Consider the following 18,751-nt stretch of genomic DNA (forward strand, 5'->3'; position numbering starts at 1 on the left):
TATGTTGCCAACTTGTACTTCCCAAGCGCTTAGTCCAGTGCTGGGCACATAGTAAGCGCTCAATCAATACGATTGATGATGATGATGATAAATACGGGTGAATGAGTGCGGCCTTGGGGGAGCGGGCCTGGTGAGGGGAGGGAAGCGCCCGTCATGGCGGCGGCTCCTGAGGGACAGGAAGTTGAGGAGGGGGCGTAGCCGCGGGGGTGGCGGCGGCCGCTGGGGTGGGCCTCCATGCTTCCCTCCCTCCCCTGCAGCTGAGGCGGTCCCTCAGGCTCCGCCATTGGGGGCCCGGGGGCCTCCTCCCCCTGGGCCCCGGCTCCTCCCCCTGGGCGGGAGGGAGGCCCGCCTGCCTGGGCAACAGGGCAGGGCCGGGCTCTGCTCTGCTCTCCACAGGCCACCCGGGACATGTTTATTTGGGCAGCGGCCTGAGGAGGGAAAGAAGGAGGGACGGAGAAAGGGAGGAAAAGGGAGGGAGGGAGGGCGGCCGCTGCTCCCAGGAGCGTCGCCCGGCGCTGCAGAGAGACAAAATGTCGGCCAGACCCGCCGCCAAGGTAGGCGCCGAGGCCGGGACCCCCGGGTTGGGGGCTCAGGAGAGGCCGCCCCGGGCCCCTTTGCCCCTTATCGATCAATCAATCAATCGTATTTATCGAGCGCTTACTGTGTGCGGAGCACTGGACTAAGCGCTTGGGAAGTCCAAGTTGGCAACATAGAGAGACGGTCCCTACCCAACAGCGGGCTCACAGTCTAAAAGGGGGAGACAAGAGAACAAAACCAAACATCCTAACAAAATAAAATAAGAATAGATATGTGCAAGTAAGATAAATAGAGTAATAAGTATGACAAACATATATACAGGTGCTGTGGGGAAGGAGGTAAGATGAGGGGGATGGAGAGGGGGACGAGGGGGAGAGGAGAGGCCCCTTCGCCCCGGTCCTGCCCGGGGGGCGGGGGGGGGGGGTCGGGTTGTCTCTATATGTTGCCAACTTGTACTTCCCAAGCGCTTAGTACAGTGCTCTGCACACAGTAAGCGCTCAATAAATACGATTGATTGAAGACAGAGCCCCACGTGGAACAGCCTGATCACCTTGTATCCCCCCTTCAGCGCTTAGAACAGTGCTTTGCACATAATAAGTAGGAGAGAAGCAGCGTGGCCCAGCGCCTTCCCTTCCCCACAGCACCTGCATATATGTATATATGTTTGTACGTATTTATTACTCTACTTATTTTACTTGTACATATCTATTCTATTTTATTTTGTTAATATGTTTGGTTTTGTTGTGTGTCTCCCCCTTCTAGACTGTGAGCCTACTGTTGGGTAGGGACCGTCTCTGTGTGTTGCCAACTTGTACTTCCCAAGCGCTTAGTACAGTGCTCTGCACACAGTAAGCGCTCAATAAATACGATTGATTGATTGATTGCCACCTGTTGGGCCGCCCAGGTGAGGGGCCCGCCCTGACCCCTGACCCCAGCGAGAGGCCTACACCCCACCCATCCAGTCGGGCCGGCCCTGCTTATTGAGCCCTCACGACAATACAACAACAACAACAGGCCAGCCAACTCCGGGAGCTCGTTGGGGGGCAGGGACTGTGCTGGATGCCCCATCGGCCTCTCCCAGGCGCATAGTATTCATTCAGTCGTATGTATTGAGCGCCGACTGTGTGCAGAGCACTGGAGTAAGCGCTTGGGAAGTACAAGTCGGCAACTTCTAGAGACGGTCATTCATTCATTCAGTCGTATTGAGCGCTGACTGTGTGCAGAGCACTGGACTAAACGCTTGGGAAGTACAAGTCGGCAACTTGTAGAGACGGTCATTCATTCATTCATTCAGTCGTATTTATTGAGCGCTGACTGCAGAGCACTGGACTAAGCGCTTGGGAAGTACAAGTCGGCAACTTCTAGAGACGGTCATTCATTCATTCAATGGTATTTATTTAATCAGTCAATCAATCGTATTTATTGAGCGCTGACTTTGCAGAGCACTGAACTAAGCGCTTGGGAAGTACAAGTCGGCAACTTCTAGAGGCGGTCATTCATTAATTCATTCATTCAATCGTATTTATTGAGCGCTTACTGTGTGCAGAGCACTAGACTAAGGCTTGGGAAGTACAAGTCGGTAACTTCTAGAGACGGTCATTCATTCATTCAGTCATATTGAGCGCTTACTGTGTGCAGAGCACTGTACTAAGCGCTTGGGAAGTACAAGTTGGCAACATATAGGGACGGTCCCTACCCAACAGCGGGCTCACAGTCTAGAAGATGAGGGATTTTACAGGGATGAGGGATTTTACATTTTACATCGGGGAGGTTACAAGTACAGGCAAGGCAGCCGTCGGGGGATTTGTGGGACCTCGTTGGGGGGAAGGGAATGTATTGGATGCCCCATCGGTCTCTCCCAGGCGCGTAGTACAGTTTGATGTCCCAAGCGCCTAGTACAGCTGGATGTCCCATCATCAACAACAAACAGGCCAGGCAGCCGCCGGGGGACCTCTGGGACCTCGTTGCGGGGAAGGGAATGTATTGGATGCCCCATCGTCCTCTCCCAGGCGCTTACTACAGTTTGGTGTCCCAATCGGCCTCTCCCAAGCGTTTAGTACAGATGGAAGTCCCAGCGTCAACAACAAACAGGCAAGGCAGCCTCTTGGGGATCTAATAATGATGGTATTTGTTAAGCGCTTACTATATCCCTTCTAGACTGTGAGCCCATTGTTGGGTAGGGACTGTCTCTATATGTTGCCAACTTGTCCTTCCCAAGCGCTTAGTACAGTGCTCTGCGCACAGTAAGCGCTCAATAAATACGATTGAATGAATGAATGATATGCCAAACAGCTCGTTAGGGGGCAGGGAATGTGTTGGATGGGCCCATCGTCCTCTCCCAGGCGCTTACTACAGTTTGATCCTCTCCCAAGCGTTTAGGACAGTTTGATGTTGTACCGTCTTCCTCCAAGCGCTTAGTACAGTGTTTTGCGCTCAGTAAGTACATCATCATCTCGGGAGGACACGTCCCGGGCAGAGGCGAAGAGCAGGCCGGGCCCGGGGTCGCCGCGGGCCCCCTGGGTGGGCGAGTGGACGGGCGAGGGGGCGAGGCACAGGTGCAACCCAACAGGAAACCCTTCTCCCCGTGGGCTGCTTTGCCTTCCGAAACGGGCTCCTTAAATTCGCAGGAATTTTGTGTGTGTGTGTTTGTTTTGTTGTCCGTCCCCCCCTTCAAGACCGTGAGCCTGTTGTTGGGCAGGGATTGTCTCTATTTGTTGCCATATTGGACTTTCTGGGCGTTTAGTACAGTGCCCTGCCCGTAGTAAGGGAGCAGTGTGGCTCAGTGGAAAGAGCCCGGGCTTTGGAGTCAGAGGTCAGGGGTTCAAATCCCGGCCCCGCCAATTGTCAGCTGTGTGACTTTGGGTAAGTCACTTCACTTCTCTGTGCCTCAGTTCCCTCATCTGTAAAATGGGGATTAAGGTTGTGAGCCCCACGTGGGACAACCTTATCACCTTGTAGCCCCCCAGCGCTTAGAACAGTGCTATGCACATAGTAAGCGCTTAACAAATACCATTATTATTATTACCTCATCTGTAAAATGGTGATTAAGACTGTGAGCCCCCCCGTGGGACAACCTGATCACCTTGTAAGCGTTTAGAACAGTGCTTTGCACATAGTAAGCGCTTAATAAATGCCGTCATTATTATTAGTATTATTAAATACGATTGAATGCGTGTGTGTGTAAGTTTAGGACTAGCCACTCCGCTCGGGGAAAAAGATTGTTTGCGCCCGAGTGAAACTATGCAGTTTCGAGCTGATGTCATTCACCGTGGTATGTGCTCACCAACACTCCTGAGCGATAAGACGTTGAAACTGCGAGGTGCATAATTCGTTCTCCCTCCCATAATGATAATTATGGTGCTTGTTGAGCGCTTACTCAGTGCCGGGCACTGTACTAAGCGCTGGGGTGAATACAAACTCAGTCGGGTTGGACACAGTCCCTGTCCCACGTGGGACTCGGTCTCCATCCCCATTTTACAGATGAGGGAACCGAGGTACAGGGAAGTGAAGGGATTTGCCCCAAATCCCCCAACAGACCAGGGCGGAGCCGGGATTAGAACCCAGACCTGGGCTCTGTCCATTCATTCAATCGTATTTATTGAGCTTCACTGTGTGCAGAGCACTGTACTAAGCGCTTGGGAAGTACAAGCGTGGCTCAGTGGAAAAGAGCATGCGCTTTGGAGTCAGAGGTCGTGGGTTCAACTTGTCAGCTGTGTGACTTTGGGCAAGTCACTTTACTTCTCTGGGCCTCAGTTACCTCATCTGTAAAATGGGGATTAAGACTGTGAGCCCCACGTGGGACAACCTGGTCACCTTGTAACCTCCCCAGCGCTTAGAACAGTGCTTTGCACATAGTAAGCGCTTCATAAATGCCATTATTATTATTATTATTACAAGTGGGCAACATTATAGAGATGGTCCCTACCCAACAGCGGGCTCAAGTCTAGAAGAATGTCCACTACACCGGCACCCACACTTTCTTGTGGGGGCGAGCCAACCGTGTATACAAGGCCACCCCCTGATTGCATGTCTAGATTGTTTTCTGAATCACCCGTAAATGTGGGAATTTCGACCACACTTTTATGGTCTTTTCCCCATCGTTGATAGAGTATCAAAGTTCAGGTAGTTTGGGAGTTTGTAAGACAAAAGATCTGTAAATTAGAATGTAAAGCAGATAGGCATTAACTTATCCGATCCTCAAACACCCCCATCTGTACATACTTCAAAATTGGGGGAGAATAGAGCACAGGACTAACGCCTAAATGTAGTGGAAAAATTAGTACCTTTCTACCAGTTGTTTTTTTTTTTACCGTTGTTGGATCATTGAGCGCAATTTACAAATTGCTGGATTATACTGCCCCCTTTTTCTCAGTGGCTTTAAAAACAAGTTTACAGTTTAAGCGCACTTCAAAGATGTTTCCCGTGCATTTTCATTTGCTGTAATAATAATAATAATAATGATGGCATTTACTGAGAGCTCACCTCCTCCAGGAGGCCTTCCCAGACTGAGCCCCTTCCTTCCTCTCCCCCTCGTTCCCCTCTCCATCCCCCATCTTACCTCCTTCCCTTCCCCACAGCACCTGTATATATGTTTGTACATATTTATTATTCTATTTTACTTGTACATATCTATTCTATTTATTTTATTTTGTTAGTATGTTTGGTTTTGTTCTCCGTCTCCCCCTTTTAGCCTGTGAGCCCACTGTTGGGTAGGGACTGTCTCTATATGTTGCCAACTTGTATTTCCCAAGCGCTTAGTACAGTGCTTTGCACACAGTAAGTGCTCAATAAATATGATTGATCGATTATTAAGCGCTTACTATGTGCAAAGCATTGTTCTAAGCGCTGGGGGGGGATGTACAAGGTAATCAGGTTGTCCCACGGGGGGCTCACAGGCTTCATTCCCATTTTACAGATGAGGGAACTGAGGCCCGGAGAAGTGAAGTGACTTGCCCAAAGTCACACCAGTAGGTACTGGGCCCCATTATTGAACTAGTTAATAAAAAACAAAAACAAAGCACGTTGATTTTTTAAAAAAACAACAACAAGTTGAAGCAGTGTGTTTTTCTTCCTCCGTCCCCTTTGTTGAAATGAGTTTGTAACAGATTTGCAGCTTTGAAAGTCTGTTTCTAGACCGGGCTGGAGCCTACCACGACCTGCAGTTCTGAACTGTAATGGCGTGGCACTTTTCGAGGTCAGTAGATTCTCTAAAAAAAGTAAAAGAAACATATTTGCTACTCTTTGTGAAGAATGTAATCTCTTCTCGGTTGGAAGGCCTGTAGGAGTGAAGCAGAAACCAGTCACAGTAAAATTGCTCTTGCATGTGAGCTTGCAGAAGGAAATAACAAAAGTCCATGTCATTTATGAGCTCCATTATTATCTTTTCCAGTCATACTACTATGTTGTGCTTCCACCCTAGGGAAGGAATTGTTTTTACTTCCCTATTACCCAGAAGAGAGTGAGTATGTGTGTATACACTGTGTGTGTGTGCGTATGAGTGTGTGACAGAGACAGAGAAAGAAAGAATGTAAGTGGCACTTGGCAGTTGATGAGTAAGAAGGAATGAGGGGAAAGAATAAAGGAAATACTTAATTGGATCATGTTTATAAGTAGTTTCAGTTATAAATTGCTAATGAATACCGGAGGAAGCCAGTTTCATCAGGAGCCTTTAATTTGCATACATAGTATATTGTCATACCGTGTTCAAGTTGTCATGTTGAGAAGTGATTTGATTCCAAATTTATGAGGGCAATGTAGTTTTAAAAATGAATTAATGCTGCCTTTTGAAAATACTATACAATATGTTTAGCGTACTTAGACTGTGGGTCCCATGTAGGCCAGGGACCGTGTCTGACCAGATTATTTTTGTGTGCCCCAGTGCTTGGCACACTGTAAGCACTTCACAAGTACCATTATTATTAGTTATATTGCATCTGTTAAAATATTTCTCCTAAATTAATTTTGATTACAGCTATACTTCAGAAATGCAGATGAAATCATTTGTTAATTGGGTCTTAGCTCAATTATTGAATGTTTGCAAATTTAAAAGATTTAGCCATTTTATGAAATGAAATAAGCTTCCCTAAAATTTTTCTTGCTTTCAGAAAACTTCCCTATTTGTCCTAATTTTTTTTTTTTCCCCTTCGAAGGAGATTGTTTTAGCACTTGGAGATGCTCTTGCTTTTTCCCTGTGCTCAGGGGGACTCCCGGGAACCTTCTGCTCAGCTACGGTTTTTCTGTTTGTCATCCTTTAGTATTTTTTTTTGGGAGTGGGGAGCCTTACATTTTCAGTGGTGATGGTAGTGGTAATAGCATTGTGTTCCTTTCAGAAATGTAGAAAAATAGGCAATACTTCCCAAGGTGTAAGCCCTTCTGAAAGTTGCACAGAAAAATTGGATCAGTACTATTAATGTTGCGTAACTGCTTGTTTTGCCAGGGCTGTCAAACTTTTTTTTTTAAAAAATTCCACTTTTGGTAAGAGATTAAAGTCAAGCACAGCTCAAGTTGTAATGAATATTAATGGGTAGATTTTTTTTCTCCAGGATGGGCATGTTTTATGATCCAAGTGAGAGTTACTGAATTTATCCATCCACCTGTGTTTTTTTAGAGCCACTCTCTCTTTTCATCTAGTGTATCATCCATTATGTCTGCTGCCTCTGTGCCAGCCAAGAATCTGGCAGAGTGCTTTGCCCATAGGTGCTCAATAATTGTTGTTGATGGGCTAATTATAATCATGGGATAATAAAGCCCCAGAGTTCAAATTGCAGTGTAGAAAAGATTGAAAAAAGGATTCAACTTAGATGATCAACTCAGAATCTTAAAGGAAACCAGGATATTTGTTGTATTAAGACTATTCTCTAGGGTATGTACCTTCTCTTATGTACAAATACTTAAATATAGGTTGAAGGCTTTATTTTTAAGCATCTTAATTTTCACATTAGATCTCACAAAATTAAAAACATTTTTTAACTAATTTTTGAAGTTTGACCAAATCTTAATTTATCTGCCCTACTCACCATCAGAAAGTAATCACGTAGTCAATCATCAGTTTCCTAACCTTTTCCCAAGCAATAATGAGGTAGAAACCTAAATATCTGTCGAAGATTTAGGCAGTGTCCACTACAGTTTCCTGTTTGGCGCACAGGAAAAAGATTACAGAAATATCTCTTTTTTCCCCCTCCCCCAAGGCTGAAAACAATACTCTGGCCATGGTTTCCAGTTGCTCTGTAATTCTCTTCTTAAGTAGGAGGTGGGGACAACGAAATGCAAACTCAGAATAGTTTTAAAACTATTTTAGTTCTAAGGAGTAAAAAAGACATGTGAGTTGTCACACTGGATATAACTGCCTGGGACGAGCATGTATTTGAAGACAGTTTTTCTGGAGCAGTTTGGCTCTTTAAATGCACAGAACATGCAGTATGAATGTAGTAGAGCAGGGGCTGTGAGGTATGGCCAGGACCAGCATTTTTGGAGTTACATACTACTAGTCTCACCTCTAAAACCTGCCCACCAAACACTTCCATTCACACAGTCTGTGTGAATGACGGGACTGCAGTCTAGGATTTTTCCAATCCTCCATTCCCTAAGGAGCCAGATTAGGAAAAGCGGGAAGCCTGAAGTTGCTGGGTTTGAAATTAGGTGCACTAGGAGTCCCTTAAAAGGGCCCACACCAATGCCAAAACTGCTGAATTGAAAGAGAATTTCAGTAGCTCACAAATCACTCCTTTTAGTAGCTGTTGCTGGTTAATGATGCAGATGCACTAATGGGTTTGTTGTTTTTGGGTTATTTTTGTATCTGTGAAGCACTTACTGTGTGTCAAGCACTGTTCTAAACTCTGGGGTAGGTGCAAGTTTGTTGGGTCGGACACAGCCCCCGTCCCACATGGAGCTCACAAGTTAAGTAGGAGGGAAGACAGGTATCAAATCCCCATTTTTCAGTTGAGGAAATTGAGACTAGAGAAGTTATCAGTTGCCCAGTATCTCACAGCAGGGTTTAGATTGCAGAGCCTCTGGCATCTAGGCCCATGCTTTATCCAGTAGGCCACACAGCTTTCACATTTATTTATATTGATGTCTGTTTACTTGTATTGATGTCTGTCTTCCCCCTTCTAGACTGTGGGCTCATTGTAGGCAGGGGTTGTCTCTTTATTGCTGTATTTTATTTCCCCAAGCGCTTAGTCCAGTGCCCTGCACACAGTAAGCGCTCAATAAATACGATTGAATGAATGAATGAATGAATGGTTAGATTCCTTCATGAAACATTTCAGCCTGCAAGGTTTGCCCCTTGTACATGGGGCTGTTGTTAATGAATAGTATTTGAGTGCCTACAGTAGGCAAGGCACTGCACTAAACACTTGGGGGAGTGTAATACAGCCCGTAGAGAATGTTGTGTAAGAATGAGTAAATGGCTTAAAAATTAACTGCTGATAAAATATTGGAACTTTAACCCTGGAAAGCTGAATATCTCATTGTAAGTTTCATTGGATCCATATAAGGTTGCCTTCCTGAAGAGCTCATTCCCTGCTTTGCCAGCTTTTAAGGATCGTCAGCAGCAAAGCGCACTGAAAGTATGCAGGGATTTTGAATTTTGTTCATGAAATAGTAATAGGCCAGTCCATGGTTAGTCATGCCAGGTTGCATATCTCATAGAGCATTCCTTAAATCTGGTGCTCAGATAACCGTTTCCATCTCCACTTCCATTCCAACTCTTCTCTGAGGGAAAACAAGATTCATAAAGTTACTGTTTCTTTTTTTGCAGTTTGATATAAGGACCAGATTAGGGGAAATAGGAGTCTGTAGGGATTTGTCATTAAGCGCTGAGAGGCTGAGGCTGGGGTGAATTCAAGTGCTTAAAGGGCAACCAAATGCATGGGCAACGCAGAAGGGAGGGTGATGGGGAAATGAGGGCTCAGGGTTATAAATTCTTCCAAAAGTCACTTGAACCGTTCCTGTATTTCCACAGCAAGCAAGCAGCATGCAGAACAAACAGGACTTTTGATACTTTGGACCTAGAGCTCTTCATTTATTTATGATCGATTGGACAGGCTTCAGATTGCTTCTTTCTAGATTAGTTTGGTGCTTTATTTCCAACATGTTCTTCAGCAAAGAACATGCTTCTTCAGAGAAGCACAGTGGCTCAATGGAAAGAGCACGGGCTTTGGAGTCATAGGTCATGGGTTCAAATCTCGACTCCGCCAATTGTCAGCTGTGTGACTTTGGGCAAGTCAGTTCACTTCTCTGGACGTCAGTTACCTCATCTGTAAAAATGGGAATTAAGATTGTAAACCCCCCGAGGGACAACTTGATCACCTTGTAACTTCCCCAGCGCTTAGAACAGTGCTTTGCACATAGTAAGCACTTAACAAATGCCATCACTATTATTATTCAGCAAATCAATTCTAAATAATTGTGGGGAGGCTGTAGAAGAGGCAAGATGTAAGCGGCTAGTACAGTCCTTTGCACATAGTAAGTGCTCAGTCAATACGAATGAATGAATGAAAGTCATCTCGAGGCCTAGCCTTTTCTGAAATGGTAGAATACGAGAACTGAGCCTGTTTTACAATCCAGCCTGAGAAAAGTATAGCCAAATTTGACCCAGGATCTTGTAGTTGAAACAAAAGGTTCAGTGAAAAGAATGAGAATGAAGTGAGTACTAAATGTTCTCTTAGAACTTTACTTCTTGAGGGCATGGGGTTATGACCCATGAGCCAGTTGAGACAACTGGCAAGAATTTTATTAAAATAGAGTTCCTGGGAAGTGTGAGTCGACTGATAAATGTTCACCAAGTGATGCTAGCTAGCTCAATTTAGGGAAAAAAAAGGGAAGAAAAAAGCTACATAAATTAGTGGTATTTGTTGATCTCTTATTCCATGCAGAATACTGTACTAAGTGCTTGGGAGAGTGTAGTAGAGTGACTGTACATAATCCCTCTCCTCAAGGAGAGACACACTAAAAATTACTCAAGTATTAAATAACAGAAGGTTGTTCACATTGCATCGGTGACTGAATTAGTCTTATTAAGATCATCATAGTTTCATGATTTTTTTTTTTGGACATTTTCAAGTGCTCTTCTAATTCACACCGGAAAGGAAAACTCTAGTAGTGCTCATTCTTAGGAGTTAAGAAAAGGTCAACTTCTGCTGATGGATGGGACAACTGTTACAGCTCTATTAGTAAATATCGAACAAGTCCTGTTAGATTAGCACATCATCTGGGGATAACTACTGCCGTTAATGCATAATTGAATATCAAAAATGCCAGTAGTGCTTGTAAAGAGACGTGTGGCTGTCAAAACACCCACTCTTTCTTCTAAAGTAGCTATTGTTTATTCAAGTATTTAAAATGATTGGTGCTGTTTAAAACAAAATGTAACCCTGCTTTTAAATAAAATCATTTATTTGGCTTTCTAGCCGGACTTTATTTTCCTTATGTTTTGAGCAACCGGACAGGCAGTACGGTAACTCTACTCGTTTACCATTCTTTAAAAAGGGAGTTAAAGAAAACTCAATCTCTAATCTAGGATGTGTCCAGCGTATGAAAATTCAAGGCTTAAGGTATTTTTAGAGTTCACCGTGGAGGCTGGCGCCAGCTTTCATGTACAAAGCTGCTGGGCAACTATGTTCTCAAGTTACCGGAGCTCTTGTACAGTAACACTTGAAAGAGGACAATGCCAGATTTGGCACTCAAGCACTATCATCATTAGAAATGTTTGTGTTATTAGTCGTAATAATTTGATCCGACCAGTATATTAACAGATGGAGCCAAGCGTCTTTAGTAAGAGTTGCTCACCAAATTCTGTTCCCAACCGCAGCAGCCTAGCCCTTTTCCTCTCATCAGCTGAGTTGGCCTCAAGCCATCTGACTCAGAGCAGTAGCCCGGGGCGGGGTGAGCCCTGGAACTCAGCATCAGTTGGCTTGCTGCCCAATAGGGTGAGCAATCAATCAATCAATCAATCGTATTTATTGAGCGCTTACTGTGTGCAGAGCACTGTACTAAGCGCTTGGGAAGTCCAAGTTGGCAACATATAGAGACAGTCCCTACCCAACAGTGGGTTCACAGTCTAGAAGGGGGAGACAGGGAACAAAACCAAACATATTAACAAAATAAAATAAATAGAATAGATATGTACAAGTAAAATAAATAAATAGAGTAATAAATATGTACAAACATATGTACAGGTGCTGTGGGGAAGGGAAGGGGGCAGAGGGGGAAGCTTAGGGTTGGTCTTTGTGGCTCATGCCAGTGTAATTTAGCTCTCCTAGTGGGGTGGAATACTCTGTTCTGGGCTGGGCCCCGGGAAGGATAGGGGCGGTGAACTTACGTTCCTTTCAATCAATCAGTCAATCAATCAATCAATCATATTTATTGAGCGCTTACTGTGTGCAGAGCACTGTACTAAGCGCTTGGGAAGTACAAGTTGGCAACATATAGGGACAGTCCCTACCCAGCAGTGGGCTCAGTCTGAAAGAGGGAGACAGAGAACAAAACCAAGCATACTAACAAAATGAAATAAATAGAATAGATATGTACAAGTAAAATAAATAAATAGAGTAATAAATATGTACAAACATATATACATATATACAGGTGCTGTGGGGAAGGGAAGGAGAGTGCTGCTTTGTGCAAGTCAACTGCCCTTCCCTTTTTCAAGGAGCCATCTGTGAGCTGAACGTAGACTTCAAAGTGACCAGGCTAGCCCTGGCATAAGCAGGGTTATTTATAATAATAATAATAATAATAATAATTCTAGACTGTGAGCCAGCTGTTGGGTAGGGACCGTCTGTCTCTATATGTTGCCAACTTGGACTTCCCAAGCGCTTAGTACAGTGCTCTGCACACAGTAAGCGCTCAATAAATACGATTTAATAATTAAAAAATAAAAATGATGTTTGTTAAGGATTTCCTCTATTAAGGCCCGGGGCAGATACAAGAAAATTAAGGTGGATACAGTCCCTGCTCATGTATTCATTCATTCATTCATTCAGTCGTATTCATTCAATCGTATTTATTGAGCGCTTACTGGGTGCAGAGCACTGTACTAAGCACTTGGGAAGTACAAGTTGACAGTGTACAAGACTATGTATGACAGTCTTGGCGAGGTGGGGAACAGGTACTGAACTGCTGTTGTACAGATGGGAGAACTGAGGCACAGAATCAATCAATCAGTCGTATTTATTGTGCGCTTACTGTGTGCAGAGCACTGTACTAAGCGCTTGGGAAGTACAAGTTGGCAACATATAGAGACAGTCCCTACCTAACAGTGGGCTCACAGTCTAGAAGGGGGAGACAGAGAACAAAACCAAACATATTAACAAAATAAAATAAATACAATAGATAAGTACAAGTAAATTAAATAGAGTAATAAATATGTACAGAGAAACAGAAGGTAAATGACTTGCCCACGGTCACACAGCAGGCAAGTGGCAGAATGGGGATGAGAACCCAGATCCTCCGACTCATTCATTCATTCATTCATTCAATCGTATTTATTGAGCGCTTACTGTGTGTAGAGCACTGTACTAAGCGCTTGGGAAGTACAAGTTGGCAACATATAGAGACGGTCCCTACCCAACAGTGGGCTCACAGTCTAGACCCCCAGGCCCATGCTCTTTCTGCTAGGCCAGGCTGCTTATTGACGTTTTGACTTCCAGAAATTGGGAACTGTCATTTGGAATTGTAACAAATTCTGATGTGTTTTGTGGGGGGAAGCAAGATTTTTTTCTGAGATGGAGTAATCATTAGTGGAAAGGAAGGAGAAGTTGTTGGGATTCTGCCTCTTTCTCCCCCTCATTCTATATAAGGCAGCTTTGAACTAATCACTGCCTTGTTAATCCCCAGTTCAGGAAAATAGACCCTCCCTCTTTTTTTCCCTGGTGGAGAACAGTAGAGCAAGAGGGGAGTGGAGTCTGGAGAAAGAGGCAGGGTTCATCTGACTCTAGCCTCTTCACTTTTTCTTTGATTTAGCAGCTTGGCAGCTAATTGTCTCCCCAAATAAGTATCTTTTATGCATCTTAAAAATGAATAAAGGAGTTTTGCCGCAGAAATAACTCTCTACAAAGGAAGTCGTAATTCCCTTCCTTGGCATTTTGGTTCTCAAAGGAGCATAAACCACAAACGTGGGTGCAACTGTGAAAAGACAGTGCCAGTTAGAGGTGAAATGGTTATCTTTTTTTTCCAGCCAAATTGAATGAAAAAAGTAAGGGAGGAAGCTTCATTATTTCATTCAGGAACATGAATATATTGATCCCCAGAAAGTCTTGGCACTTGGGCTTATTTTTCCTCCAACACACTTTGCAAATTCTCATAGAAAATATTATCATTCAGTGTTAATACATGTGCCGGTTACTTCTCCCCCACACACCATTTTCTGTTTCACCACAACCTTTGGAGGCTTTGTGTGATTAGTGCCAAGTTGTAGGTGATTACTAGTGCTCTTTGAACTATTCTACTTTTCAGTTTGCATTTGCAGGCACCGTTTTCCAGAGGATCCACTAGCTTGAGAAAAGTTGGGACGTAGCCACCCTTTTTTTTTCCTAAGCCTCATAATAGTAATTATGGAATTTAAGTGCTTACTTTGTGTCAAGCACTGTTTGAAGCACTGGGGTACATACCCATTAATCAAGTCAGACAGAGTCCCTGTCCCACATGGGCTTATGGTCTAAGTAAGAGGGAGAGCGGTTATTGATTCCCAATTTACAGGAAACAGGCACAGAGAAGTCAAGTGACTTTCCCAAGGTCACACAAATTGGGGAGCTGGTCCTTTTACTCCCAAGCCTGGGCTCTCCCCTAGGCCACGCTGCTTCACAGTGTAGCATTAATAATTTTAGTGCTGATTTCAGTTAAATTGGTAGGTTGTTTTTTTTAAAAAACGACAGAGCCATGCATGGTTCTTTTCAGAGTGATTCAGTTTTGAGCCTGGTCTTCTATGTGCTATGAAATCCAGACTGTAAATTAATTAACCAATCAATGATTGGTATTTATTGAGCCCTTACTATATGCATATAACTTTATTAAGCGCTTGGGAGAGAATAATACAGTAGAGTTGGGTAGACATGATCCCTGCCCAAAATCAATCAGTTGTCTTTATTGAGCACTTACTCTGTGCAGAGCACTGTACTAAGCGCTTGGGAGAGTACAGTATAATAGATTTGCTAGATGTGTTCCCTTCTTACAGTGAGTTTACAGTCTAGAGGGGGAGATGGATATTTAAGTAAATTATGGATGGGTACAAAAGTCCTGTGGGGCCAAGAGTAGGTTGAATAAAGTGCATGGAGCTTACAGCGTTCGTAGCTTACAGTACTCCTTTCCACAAGTCAGTAAAATAAATTACAGATAGATGCAATAGTTTATAAAAATTATAAAAATATATATACTTAAGTGCTGCTGTGGTAACTCAGAGAGGAGGGCAGATAAGGGGAAATGAGGATATAGTCTGGGAAGGCCTCTTGGAGAGGATGTGATTTTTAGTAGGGCTTTGAAGGTGGGGAGAATTGTCATCTTCTGGATATGAAGGAGGAGGGTGTTCTTGGCCAGAGGGAGGATGTGAGCAAGGAGTCGACGGAGAGATAGTTGAGATCAAGGTACAGTGAGAAGATTAGCGTTAAAGGAGCAAAGTGTGCAGGTTGGGTGGTAGTAGATCATCTTAGGTAGAAACGGGGAGAGTAATCAGTCATATTGAGTTCTTACTGTGTGCAGAACACTGTACAATGCGTTCGGGAAAGTACAATAGAAGAATTGGTAGGTTCCTTGCCCACAAGGAGATTACAGTCTACCATAATGTTCATGTTAAGTAATTCCTGTTTGATATGGAGGTGGATGGGCAGCCATTGGAGGTTTTCCTTTTGGCTGTTTCATCATCATCAATGGTATTTATTGAACACATAGTGTGTACAGAGCACTGACCTAGTGTGTGGAAGAGTACAACAGATTTGGTGAGCACATTCCCCGCCCACAACGAGCTTACAGTCTTGAGGGGGAGACGGATATTAATATAAATACATTTCACTTTTTTGCATCTCTGTTGTGTTGAAATCATATTGGATTGAAAAGACTGATAAAGTTCCTCACAAGAATGACATGCAAAGTTCTGTAGTGTTCCTTATTTACACTGTCATTAGGGACATGTTTAAAAATGAATGTATAGTCAATTCTTCTAGAACTTGGGAGTTACATTCCTAACCCGTGTTTTTTTTTGTAAAGCTTGTGTTCATTCATTGTCGTATTTATTGAGCACTTAATGTGTGCAGAGCACTGTACTAAGCGCTTGGGAAGTACAGTTCGTGTTCTGATACACTGTTTCTTTTGGTACCGTGATGTTATATCCAGGCAGAAATGTGAAAACCTGTTCTAGGAGAACTGGCTGTACATAGCTGAAGCACACAGTTCTTCTGTCCTCATTTGCTCTCACTCTTCTCTCCTGAATCTCCACCTCCTTGTTTTCAGTCACAAGTCTGTTCTACTGAATTTCACAGCCTCTTGTAGCTCAAGTTTACTGTTTGGGAAGAGGGCACTCTTTTAAAGGTAAAACTATGTCGAGTCCTTTGGAGAAGTCACTGGGATCAAGCTGTGAATCAGTTAATAAACCAGTGGTATATATTGAATGCATAATAATAATAATAATAATAATAATGATAACAGTTGTATTTGTTAAGCAGTTACTATGTACCAAACACTGTTCTAAGCGCTGGAGTAGATACAGGGTAATCAGGTTGTCCCACGTTGGCAGTCACAGTCTTCATCCCCATTTTACAGATGAGGGAACTGAGGCACAGAGAAGTTAAGTGACTTGCCCAAAGTCACACAGCTGACAAGTGGTGGAGCCGGAATTAGAACCCATGACCTCTGACTCCCAAGTCCGGGCTCTTTCCACTAAGCCACGAGCATTGCACTAAGCACTTGGGAGAGTACAGAACAACCAAGTTGGTGAACATGTTCCTCACCCACAAGGAGCTTGATTGACTGGATTAGTGAGTATGTAAAAAATGGATTCTATTGAGTATATATTTCATTTACATTTCCTGGGGAAAGGATGTTCTATAAGCTCCTCATAATGTTTTGAAGGTGGAATGGAAAATTGTTGGTTCTTTCTTTTAGAGAAGCAGTGGGGCTTAGTGGAGAGAGCATGGGCCTGAGAATCAGAGAACCTGGGTTCTAATCCTGGCTCTGCCACCTGCCTGTTGTATGACTTTGGACAAGTCACTTCTCTGTGCCTCAGTTTCCTCATCTGTAAATGGAGAGTCAATACTTATTCTCCCTCCTATTTAGACTTTGAGCCCCATATGGGACCTGGTGATTTTGTATCTACCCCCCCTGCTTAATACAGTACTTGGCACATAGTATTTAATTTATTATTATCATCATTACTAATAATCCATCACTCAGTAGAGTGCTTGACATATGCCAAGCACTGAACAAATATAATAATAATGATTGTGGTATTGTGGAGAGAGACAGGAGGCAGGAAGGACAGCAAGGAGGCTGACGGGGGTCAAAGGTGGGATGAGATAAATGGTTGGATCAGAGTAGTAGCAGTTTGGACAGTGTGGAAAATGGCGAATTTTAGCGATGTTGTGAAGGTTGAACTGACAAGACACTTTCTAACAATCTCTAATCCACTAGATGTCTTTTGTGGCTTTTGATAAACATTTAATAAATCAGTGATATTTATTGAACACCTAATGGAAGCTCGATGTGGGCAGGGAATGTGTTTATTGTTATATTGTGCTCTCCCAAGTGCTTAGTATAGTGCTGTGCATGCAGTAAGAGCTCAATAAATATGATTGACTACTAAATGCTTGGGAGAGTGCAATTGAGTACAGTTTGAAAAGCAGCATGGCTTAGTGGAAAGAACACAGGTTTGGGAGTCAGAGGACGTGAGTTCTAATCCCAGCTCTGCCACTTGTCTGCTGTGTGACCTTGGGCAAGCCACTTAACTTCTCTGTGCCTCAGTTACCCCATCTGGAAAATGGGGATTAAGACTGTGAGCTCCACATGGGACTATCTGCTTTCCTTGTATCCACCCCAGTGCTTAGAACAGTGCTTGGCATATAGTCAGTGCTTAACAAATACCATTATAATAGAGTTTGCAGAGATGATCCTTGCCCTCAAGGAACTTACAATCTAGTGTTTACATAGTGAATTGTAGAAAACATAAATAAGGATTGTACTCCTTAGAGCTTCTCTAAACTGTAAGCTCCTTGTGGATAGGGAATATGTGTACCAACACTGTTGTTTGTGCTCTTCCAATCGTTGTGCTGTACACACAGTAAGAATTCAGTAAATAGCATTGATTGATTAAACACACTTTCCCAGAGAAATGTTCATCTCAGCTACAGAATGGACTCTAAAGGAGGTGGGGAAAATTTAATGAGTACAAGATTAAGGTCTTCAGACTTAAAACTAGGAATTTTGTGGTTGCAGCAGATTATGTAGGGGAGGTTTTCCTTTGAGAATGAGTAATGGTATGAAGCCAGATTCTGCTGACTGGTCTTTCCACCAGGCCCACGCTGTCCATCCCTGACAAGACTGAGCCCATTTTGTGAATTTGTGTTGTAGTGATTCATCACTCTTGATGTGTCTGTCTCCAGTCCCTTCTCCCCACTAAAACTTTCAGGATGTGAGCCCCCTGAGAGATAGGAACCGTACCTAATTCCCACCTGCATATTTTTTCTTAAATGGTATTAAGTGTTTACTGTGTGCCAGGCACTGTTCTAAGTGCTGGAGTAGAAACAGATTAGTCAAGTTGGACACAGTCCCTGTCCCACAAGGGGCTCACAGTCTTAATCCCTATTTTACAGATGTGGTAACTGAGACCCAGAGAGTGAAGTAACTTGCCCAAGGTCACACAGCAGACAAGTGTTGGAGTCTGGATTAGAACCCAGGTCCTTCTGACTCCTAAACCTTCACTTTGTCCTGGGCCACACTGCTTTCTGGTGTGTATTCTCTCCCAGTGCCTAGTACAGCACTTAGTACAGTGCTCTGCACTTAGTAAGTCTATCCTAATGCTCCTCGACATCTCAACTGCCTTCGACACTGTGGACCACCCCCTTCTCAACATGCTATCCAACCTTGGCTTCACAGACTCCGTCCTCTTATCTCTCCAGTCGTTCATTCTCAGTCTCCTTTGCAGGCTCCTCCTCCCCCTCCCATCCCCTTACTGTAGGGGTTCCTCAAGGGTCAGTTCTTGGTCCCCTTCTGTTCTCTATCTACACTCACT

At 43.8% G+C, this 18,751-nt stretch overlaps 1 protein-coding gene across 5 annotated transcripts in view; it reads left to right on the top strand.

The window, feature by feature from the left end:
* The first annotated feature begins 462 nt into the window (after nt 1–462).
* Nucleotides 463–18,751, top strand: part of TJP1 (tight junction protein 1) — a 135,066-nt gene continuing 116,777 nt past the window's right edge. For all 5 annotated transcript variants that reach the window (XM_038746823.1, XM_038746827.1, XM_038746828.1 and 2 more), the window contains exon 1: nt 463–554. In XM_038746823.1, the coding sequence (XP_038602751.1) occupies nt 531–554 (24 nt within the window). In that variant the 5' untranslated portion in view covers nt 463–530. The remainder of the gene's footprint in view (nt 555–18,751) is intronic.

Source organism: Tachyglossus aculeatus, chromosome 5 (assembly GCF_015852505.1).
Source record: "Tachyglossus aculeatus isolate mTacAcu1 chromosome 5, mTacAcu1.pri, whole genome shotgun sequence".
In the NCBI taxonomy this organism is placed as follows: domain Eukaryota; kingdom Metazoa; phylum Chordata; class Mammalia; order Monotremata; family Tachyglossidae; genus Tachyglossus; species Tachyglossus aculeatus.